A 10,240-nucleotide genomic window follows, 5' to 3' on the forward strand; every position below is an offset into this window, starting at 1 on the left:
ACCTTCATCTTCATTGCCGATGCCGGCGGTTTTGACAGTATTGACATTGGATAGGAGCCATTTGGGTTGCCTATTCAATTTCTACCAACAATGCATGGGATGAAGTTCTTCTTCTCCAACTCCAAGTACATAGCTGCACGGAAGGCGTAGCAAAAGACGACATGGTCAAAACATATAGCATATCCGCCCAAACAACAAACACATATAGGGCTCTGGCACCCACCTTTGGATCCTCCTTCTCCGGCTCCAGCAACGCTATTAACAGATCCATGCGGCGCCGGAAGGCGAAAAGGGCGGGAACTGGGATGGAGGGTGACGACGATCGGCTGGAGCGGGTGGGAATGTGCGGGCTTTGGCATGGAAATAGTGCGGGCGTGGCCAAATGTGCGGGCTCCAGGTGGGATTTTGGGTGGGCGGAAGTTGTCAGAGTCCTACGAGAGGGAGGTCCGGACTCCTGCAAATATTCCCAAACTTTGCATCCGCTCTGTAGGAGTTCGGACACGCCGACGCGTCTAGGCCATATGCGACACCGCGTTGACGACAAAAAAGATCTGTACACGTCAATCCGAATGTTTGCAGGCGTTTTACGGCGTTTGAGATACCCTAACGTACATGTACTACACGGCAGCACGTTTGGTTCACGTACTGAACGGGGGAATATATGGAGCGGATAAACGCGACGAAAAGGGTGGATTATCCTACACTTTCCACGGTTTTCAGTTTTCTAAAAGGGACTCCCACGGTCGCGCACATGCAATCCAGGTGTCCCGCTTTCCTGGCGCCGCTGGCGAGTTCTGTTTGGGCGCGTGTGATCGCACAGCAGCAAAGTTTGACAGACGCTTTCAAGGTCCACCCACTGACTGACCCCTCCTCTCCATGTAAACTAAACTACTACTCTACTCCAACCATCCGGTGCCGATTGTTCCCTGCTCGTTTTGATTCCTTTCCGGTTACTGTCTTGTCACTTATCCATCCCCGCACACGTACCCATCCCTCGGGTTTCCGTGTCTTGCCAAGTTACTTTGGAGTATGCTTATCATCGTTGACTGGTGGATAAGTTCCTGCCCTTCTTTCACACTCGATCGCTGCGTGGAATATCAAGCTAAGACGTTGTTTTGGACTTGGATGCCTGACATCCCTTCTTATTAATCACTACTAGCTTGAACTTGAAGATCTGTGAGCTGTTCTCCGTAGCAGGCAGGAGCAAACACCAGGCAGAGGTGAAAATGAGACAAGAACCGGTGGCGTCTCGGGATAGGCAGGAACCGGATTCAAACCCTTTTTTCTTCTGACTGGACCGAATCTTGAAAAGCTTGAGAGAAAAAACAGGAGGACTGTACGCGCAGCATGCATCGACGTCGCGGGGCCAGCCAGCAGCGCAGCATGCATCGACGTCGCGGGGCCAGCCAGCAGTACAGTAGAGATTAGGTACGTGTACACGCGCGGTACACTGACGGACCCATCATCCTCTTCTGGCAATGGCATGGCATGGCACGGGAGGGAAGGAACGAGCGGCGAGGAGCCGGCCAGCAGCGCGGCGTACCACGGCCCGGCGCCCCGGCCGGAATCCGCCGCACAGGGGCCCGGCAGGGACTGTGGCTCCAACAGTGTCTGGATTTGGCGGCCTCCCGCCTTTAACCCTCTTTATTTAGGTCCATCCGTCCAGCCCGCCACCTTTCTCCTCCCCATTGGCCATCGCCATCCACCACCCGCCATTGGACAAAATTACTGTTCTGACCCTTAAGGCAAACTAAATCCCGATTTGACCTCGTTCCAAAAAAAATTTCGTTTCTGACCTTTTTCGGTGACGCCAAGGTCCCTGGCGTCTGGGTTACGAAGCAGACGCCACGGTCCCTGGCGTCTGGCCCCTGGCCCGCACTGCCCGCCTACCCGTTGACCTGCTGACGTGGCAAAGGGGCCAGACGCCAGGGTCCCTGGCGTCTGGCCCCGGTAAGTGGATAACCCCACCGGGAGAGTGTGTGGGTCCCACCCCACACACTTTCCCCAATCCAGCCCGAGCTTGAAGAAGAGCTGCTGCCTCCCCACTCTCTCTCACCCCTCAAGCTCCCCCTCAAATCCTCTCCAAAAGGTACATCCCTTAGGTGGATCTTTCCATCACTTTGTTGCTCTTGTTAATCTCTCCCAAATCATCCAATTATTTTTTGTTAAGTCTTGTCCTTTTGGTTGCATTTTATACATGTTGGTGGAACCCTAGTTCATGTTTTCTCCCCCTTATGTTAGTGTGAATGGCTTGGTTAACTTTGATAATATAGTGCTATGCATGGTGTGTAGTAGGAATATATGTTTGTTGAGTAGAAAGATTGGGGGTTAGGGTTAGTTAGTGATTAGGGTTAACTTTGCTTAGTGTGTTAATTAGTGATTAGTGATACTTTTGTGGTCATCACCAATAATTTAGTGTTGATATGATTTGGATATAATAAGATGTATTTGGATAAACACCAATTCTCATTGAGGTCTTAAATGCATTCATGTAATTTTTAGATGGAGAGATTTGTTAATGTTCATTACATTGACAAGGAGGCATTCTTGAGTAACAATGCCGACACGGGTGAGGAACCATTGGTTTTTGATAGAAGCCCTAGCTATGAGGATGTTGTTGCAAAAGTGAGACAAGTCTTGAAGTGGATGGACACCAATGTTGATGTTAAGTTAATAGGAAGGTATGATGTTGGAGTTGGAGCCAAATCTCGCTTGAAAAGTATGCCTATCACCTCGGATTTGCATTGGGATGTATACAAGGAAAAAGTATCCCAATCGGAAGACAAGTCACTTGAATTGTTTGCCACCACTGAATCTCCTCGGTTTACCTTTGATTTGAACCGGCATGTCTCTTCCCCAATGGATGACATGAGCGAGAGGACAATGGTGCCACTTGTTGAGCATAGGGTTGTGGTTGATGCCCCCAATGTTTATCCCCCACCATGTCCCCGTGTACCAACTATCAAAGCAAATGAGGTTGAGTTGTATGCCCCCAATGCTTCTAGCCAACCACCAACTAGCCAAGCAAATGAGGTTGAGTTGTATGCCCCCAATGCTTCTAGCCAACCACCAACTAGCCAAGCAAATGAAGTTGAGGTGATTGCTAGTGACGGAGTAATTCAAGAGGATGAAGATGCTTATGATGACGACGAAGAGCAAGAGGAAGGGTTTCATGGCAATGATGTTGGTGACTTGGATGTGTACATAGCGCAAAAGGACATGGATCGTGACTTGCCTTTTAGGCGTCAATATGCGTATGACTCGGATGACGAGGGTCCAGTTGAACAGTTGGACGAGGATGGATTCACAAAGGAGGAGAACCAAATCCACTTTGAGCTGACGGGCTTACAAAAAAGAACCCACTTATTTAAAGATCTCGGCCTTGCCCATAAAGCTGTTGTTGACGGTGGAATGAGAATGACGGCGATTGAGCCAACACCATGCCCGGATCCAGGAGAACCAAGGGTGGAGAATGAGGACGAGAATGCTTATTTGAAGAAAGGATTGAAGTTTCTGAGCTTGCCTATGCTGAAGTTTTGGTTGGCTGACTATGCCATTCGAAACCATAGGCCAATTTATGTTGAGCACTCCGACATGAAATTGCGTTACACCGTGGTGTGTGAGCAAAAGGAATGCACATGGAAGGTTCGTGCAAGAAAGCTTAAAGAAACCGAAGAATGGGTGTTAACAAGTTGTGATACCACTCATAGATGCAAACCGCCATCGAAACGACTTAGAAAGACACACCGTCAACTCACATCTGAGTATCTTGGATACAAATGGATGAAAGACATAGCCTTTGATCCCACTGTGAAAGTGAGGTTTCTCATGCGGACGGTGAAAAAACAATTTGGTTATGAAGTCAAGTATGGGAAGGCATGGAAGGCAAAGGCAAATGCTATTAGGATGTTGTACGGTGGTTATGAAGAAGCATACAACCAGCTCCCAAGGTTGTTGGCCGCCATTGCACATAGGAACCCGGGCATGTTTCATGTGGTCGAGGATCATGAGGGAGTGTTCCACCGTGCCTTCTGGAGTTATGGACAATGTGTGGAGGCGTTTCAGCATTGTCGTCCGGTCTTGTCTATAGATGGCACGTTCTTGACCGGTAGATATAAGGGCACACTAATGGTAGCAATGGCGCACTCATCAAACGACAATGTGTTGCCATGTGCATTTGCTTTGGTGCCTTCCGAGCACCAAGACAACTGGGAGTGGTTCATGGGTCATGTTAGGCACAACGTGATTGGGGCTAGGGAGGTATGCATCATATCGGACCGACATCATGGCATACTCAAGGCAATGGACATTGTTATTCCAGGATTTCCAAAGCTTCACCACAGATGGTGCATGAGGCATTTCGTGGCCAACTTTTACCGGGCATGTAAGAGCAAGGAGCTCAGCAAAGACCTTACCCATGTATGTGTGGCCTTCACCACCCAAGGTTTCGATGCTCGGTACAACAAACTCTTTGCAGCGGTGAACGAAGGGGGAAAAGACTTCTTAACTAGGAATTTAAGTGAGAAGCACAAGTGGGCACGCGCTCATGACGATGGTGGTTGGCGATATGGCGACATGACGAGCAATCTCGTAGAATGTTTCAACAATGTGTTGAAGGGTGCTTGTGCTTTGCCGGTGACTGCAATAGTGGAGTACACCTTCTTCAAGCTTAATGAGTACTTTCAGAGGCATTCTGAAGAGACTGCAAAATGGATAGGTGAAAAAAAGGATTATCCGGAAAAGGTTGATGAATGGTTGCAGTTACAAGCAAGCAAGTCTTCACGACAACAAGTTATCGTATTCGATAGACTTGAAATGATCTATCAAATTGATGAGCCAGGTGGCACAACACGAGATGGTAGACAATATGGTGGTGCTGCATTTGAGGTGAAACTGAAGACTCGGTGGTGCCAGTGCGAGAGGCCTAGTAAGTATCATTGGCCATGCTCGCATTTGATAACGGCGGCGAAGGCGAGAAACATACATGTTAATGATGGAAAAACCGTGAGGATGCAAGAGTTCCATGTGGAAGCTACTAGGTTGACATGGGCGCCAAGATTTCACCCTTTCTTGGACCAATCACAGTGGCCTGAGTACCATGGCCCTCATATTAGGCCAGACCCTCTTCTGAAGGTGGAGACGAAGGGTAGAAGGAGAACTAAGAGGTTCAGGGGTGATATGGATGACCTGGCTGGATACACTGGCATGAAACAATTTGGTAGCGGTCATTTCATGGAGGCTCCTGACATTATCAACTGTGGGGTGTGCGGTGAAGGGGGACACAATGAGCGGACATGCAAAAAAAAAAGAAAAACAAGTCGTGGAGGCGGCACCGATGGTGAAAGAGGTGGAAGAGGTGACGGTGGTGGTGGTCGAGGAAGAACGAGTGTCAGAGGTGGTAGTGGTGGTCGTAGAGGGAGCACAAGTGCTAGAGGTGCTAGTGTTCGTAGAGGGAGCACAAGTGCTAGAGGTGGTGGTCGAGCTAGCACAAGTGCTAGAGGTGGTGGTCGAGCAGGCACAAGTGCTAGAGGTGGTCGTGGTCGAAGAGGAAGCACAAGTGCTAGAGGTGGTCGTAGAGGAATGGTTGATAATGGATCGGCCTTCAGTTATTTGTTTAATCCAGATGGTTGATCTAATAATAATGGTATATTATTTGTTCATACAATTCCTAGCATTTATGCATTTGCTCTCTTAATGTCTTGTGCTAACAATTGTTCTTTTTGTAGGCATGGCTTCATCCGGTTCCAGGATGAGGCCACCGTGCGCGGACCAAGAGGACATGCCGAAGACGTGGTTGGAGGCCAGTTTGGACAAGAAGAAGGAGAAGGATGTTCCCACACCACCATGTTGGTGTGGTGATGTTTGCAAGCTGAAGGTGTCCACTGACCGCAACAAGTCATGGACAGAAGGTAGAAGGTTTTTCGTGTGTCCCAACTATGCACATGATCGTCGAAGGCCAACTAACGCATATGACATACCACCGGTATGTTAGGTGTACATATAAAAAACATCAACAAGTTGTCACTCATATGTCTAACAAAATCATGGTTTATATGTAGTCCCCTCCTCCACTTTGCAAGTACTTCACTTGGATAGATCACGAGGTACCAAAAGATATCCAAGAGGACCAACGTGCAGATTGGTTACGGAGGCAGCGCCTATTCGAGGAGTCCTATGCACGGGGATTGGAGCGGGAGCGTCGTGAGAAGGAGGCTCGTGAGCGCAAGAAGCGTGAGCAAGAGAGGGCACGCAAAGAGAAGGCGGCTCGTCAAGAAGAGAGGGCAAGCAAACTTGCAAGGGCTCGCGATGCACGAGAGGAGGACGAGGCACGTGACAAGAAGGGAAAGTGGCCCCGGACTACTCAGTAGACAAATGGAAAGGCACCGGCGTCGATGATGAACTGTCGAGACTTTGTTTAATGTATGAACTTATTATTCGAGACCTTGTGTGGTCATGAACTATTTCTGTCATTCGAGACTATTTGAGATTATGTGCAAACTATGTTCGTCATTCGAGACTAGTTGATATGCTTTGTTCATATTTTTGGTTGAGAGTAGCATGCTTTGTTCATATTTAACAGTGTTTGCTAGTTGTTGCTAAGCAAAAACTTTAACAAGCTGTGTGCAAAAACACCAGGCCCACACCCAGACGCCAGGGTCCCTGGCGTCTGCCTCCCAGATCCAGACGCCAGGGTCCCTGGCGTCTGGCTTGCTTTGCTCACGCAGGTGACCAGACAGGCCGTCTGGTGTGTCTGATGGACACCCAGACGCCAAGGTCACTGGCGTCTGCCTCCCACACCCAGACGCCAGGGTCCCTGGCGTCTGGCTTGCTTTGCTCAGGCAGGTGACCAGACAGGCCGTCTGGTGTGTCTGATGGACACCCAGACGCCAAGGTCACTGGCGTCTGCCTCCCACACCCAGACGCCAGGGTCCCTGGCGTCTGGCTTGCTTTGCTCACGCAGGTGACCAGACATGCCGTCTGGTGTGTCTGATGGACACCCAGACGCCAAGGTCCCTGGCGTCTGCCTCCCAGATCCAGACGCCAGGGTCCCTGGCGTCTGGCTTGCTTTGCTCGCGCAGGTGACCAGACAGGCCGTCTGGTGTGTCTGATGGACACCCAGACGCCAAGGTCACTGGCGTCTGGTGTCCAGAAAGCATTCTTGTCTAATGGATAAGATTCGAGTGGATAAGATTTTGGGCCCACCTCTACCCCTCTCATCCATTCATCTCCACCTCTACCCCTCTCATTTCACTCATATCCACCCACTCTCACCTCTAGCCCTGCCAACGTCACTCCCTCGTCCAGCACCCTAACCCCCCCCCCCTCAGATCTCTCACAAATCGGTCCGGTTTCACCGTTGGATCTTCAGGATTTCGAGACTAGAAGGTAAATCAACTCCACCCCCATTTTTTGGTTGGTTTAATTTATCATACTTTTGTGAAAACCCTAGTTTGTTTTCCTCGTGGTTTAATGTATCATAGGTTAGCTACTAAGAGATTTGTGTGCTGTAGATGGCTAACGAAACTCAGTGGGTGCTTAGCCCTGTTGTTCATGTGCATGGCTTGTCTCCATGTATTGTGCAAGTTAGTCAAGTGGACCTCACTTTCGATTGGTTGAAGACTAAATTCATGTTGAAGCAAGGGTTGAAGGAAGAGGATTTTGTGTACTACGTCAGCAGGAGGAAGTCAGATGGCCCCGGGGAAAGAAAATTGGTTGACATAACTGATGATGACAAGATTCAAGAAATGCTGGAAGAATGGAAATGGAAAAGGGTTGTTGACTTGCATTGCTACAGGAAACCGAGTTATATGTGATGTTCATGTCGTTTCAACCATCGTGGTCATGAACTACTTATGTCATTCGAGACTATTTGTGTAATTTGAACTATGTTTGTAATTTGCATTGTATCGTAGACCATCGTGGTCATGAACTAAGTTTGTAATTTGAACTATGTTTGTCATTTGTCAACTATAGTGTTATGAAAAGACTATGCAATGCTTATGTATGTATGTTATTCGAAACTACAAGTGAAAAGACAAAACTACAAGTGAAAAAGCATTGTCTGCACCAGGACCAGACGCCAAGGACCCTGGCGTCTGGCTCCCCTGCTTTACCCTGTTTCTGGTGTCAGTAGACTGCCAGACGCCAAGGACCCTGGCGTTTGGTCCCCTAACATACATCCAGACGCCAAGGACCCTGGCGTCTGGTCCCCTGACATACAGCCAGACGCCAAGGATCCTGGCGTCTGGCTCCCTGTGCATATAAATGACTAAATACAGATTTCATCATTCATGTCAGACATTCATATAAACATTCATTTAAATGACTAAATCACAGGAAACAACAATTACCATAAATCACATCATTCATTCATGTCAAACATTCATAGCAACTTCACGAATCCGGTACAACTTAATTCGAACGGCAACAAGTTCATGGAAAGAAACGACAACAAGTTCATGGAAAGAGACTACACCAGGTTCGTCGAAACAAACTAGAACAAGCTCATTGAAACAAACTACAACAAGCTCACTTCTTCCTTCCTCTCTTCACGATATCTGCAAGTGTATGCTCCTCCTCTTCGCTAGCCTCATGCTCCTCCTCTTCGCTAGCCTCCTCCGCCTCTGCATCAATGTTGGACTTATATCTTTGCATTCCCGCAGGCATAAATTGATGAGGATACTCCGGACTATGGAATTGAGTGTTCCATGTCTTCTTTCTACCTTTCTTGCCCGGTGTCTTAGCTATGACTTTGCCTTTTCTAGAGCGGGCATTGCCTTGTGTCGGTTGTGTAACCTGTGATGGTTGTGGAGCATCAACATCATACTCATGATCCTCTTGATGTGTTGCATCATACTCATGCTCATCATGATGTGTTGGCTCCTCTTGATGTGCTGGCTCCTCTTCGTTGACCTCCTCCTCTATGTCCTCTTCGTTCTGGACATAACGCCGTTTATTAGCTCTGGCGGCGCGGCTACCTGGTGCATACACGTCACTGGACTTAGCACCATGGCAAGAAAGCATAGCTGCCATCTTATGGAACCGCTTCTTAAACTTCTGCGACAACACAAAAGATGCTATGATATGAGATCCAAATAACTAATCCGCGAAAAAAACTTTTATAATATATTGCGACTAACCTCCATCGTGCTCCTAAGAGTCCTCTCAGATAATGCACCATCAGGTGGATGACTCAGTGCAACATTGGCATCGTTGACGCACAGAAGCAACTCTCTGCCCTGCAATTCATGAACACACCAAACTTATGTATTTGAAAGAAGACAACATGATGCAAGTATGTTAGAATAGGTCAAACAGACTACCATTTCGTCATGCATCGGTGCGTAGTCAACATGAGCCCCTCTGGTGTCTCTCACAGCCGTGTTGAAGGTATGATAACCTTCTGCAGTCTCCGGGTCTTCAGACACCAACTCCGACCACTCCTCGTGAGTCCAACCTGGCTTCAGCTTTAACCGGTAACGATCCGCATACCACACTTGATACTTCTGATATGCTGACTGATTGTGAGGTCTATTCTCTGATTGCACTAACGTGTCTCTTTGATTCCAAATTTCTATCCACGCACGGTGTTTGTTTGCCCAATCCGATATATCCTGATTGTTCCTTCGATCGAACCTACAAATGATGCACGGGACAAAGCATTAGCAAACACTGACTTATTCAATGCTCTACTACATACTCAAGGCATGCTTGCTTACCGATGCAGAGATAGCATTTTCTCCTTGCTCTCCTCAATTGGAATACCTTGTCTTTTTCCAAATTGTCTTGCCACACGGTCTACAAAGTGCCACTCGACTGCGAAGAAGCATATCATTGGGCATCTCGCCCGCCAAAGATGGCTATCACGCGTGCACATCTCATTAAGATCAAAGTCACGATCTTCCACATAAGGCAACCAATGTACCTGCAAAACAAAGAGATACATTGTTAGCTACATACATAAGTTTCATTCTTGACTAAATTTTATCTCATCGAACTTCTCATAACTTGCTCAGCAGTCAAGGTGTCCAGCTCGTTCATATAGCACTTGTATCGCACATGCGAGCTTCCTGTGTACACTGTCACTTGTTCCCAATAGTAAGCAAGCGTAGGGCGCCGATATGGATCATCATCATGCAACCCGTCATGATTACCCCGTGGGTTTGCCATGAGGGGGTTCTTCAAATCGGGCCGTCCAACCGGGATCCGCTCCCACATCCACACGGATAGGCTCCAAACA

General features: G+C 48.2%; 1 protein-coding gene across 1 annotated transcript; it reads right to left on the reverse strand.

Moving 5' to 3' along the window:
- Nucleotides 1–8,378: 8,378 nt before the first annotated feature.
- Nucleotides 8,379–9,885, reverse strand: LOC119305935. The gene is made up of 4 exons (XM_037582322.1): nucleotides 9,720–9,885; nucleotides 9,324–9,636; nucleotides 9,141–9,239; nucleotides 8,379–9,057 (listed from the first exon to the last, which is right to left on the reverse strand). Exons 1-4 carry the CDS (start codon nucleotides 9,875–9,877, stop codon nucleotides 8,530–8,532), a joined length of 1,098 nt encoding a protein of 365 aa, XP_037438219.1. The 5' UTR covers nucleotides 9,878–9,885; the 3' UTR covers nucleotides 8,379–8,529.
- Between the last annotated feature and the right edge of the window lie 355 nt (nucleotides 9,886–10,240).

The sequence above is a fragment of the Triticum dicoccoides genome, chromosome 5B (genome assembly GCF_002162155.2).
Source record: "Triticum dicoccoides isolate Atlit2015 ecotype Zavitan chromosome 5B, WEW_v2.0, whole genome shotgun sequence".
Taxonomy (NCBI): Eukaryota; Viridiplantae; Streptophyta; class Magnoliopsida; order Poales; family Poaceae; genus Triticum; species Triticum dicoccoides.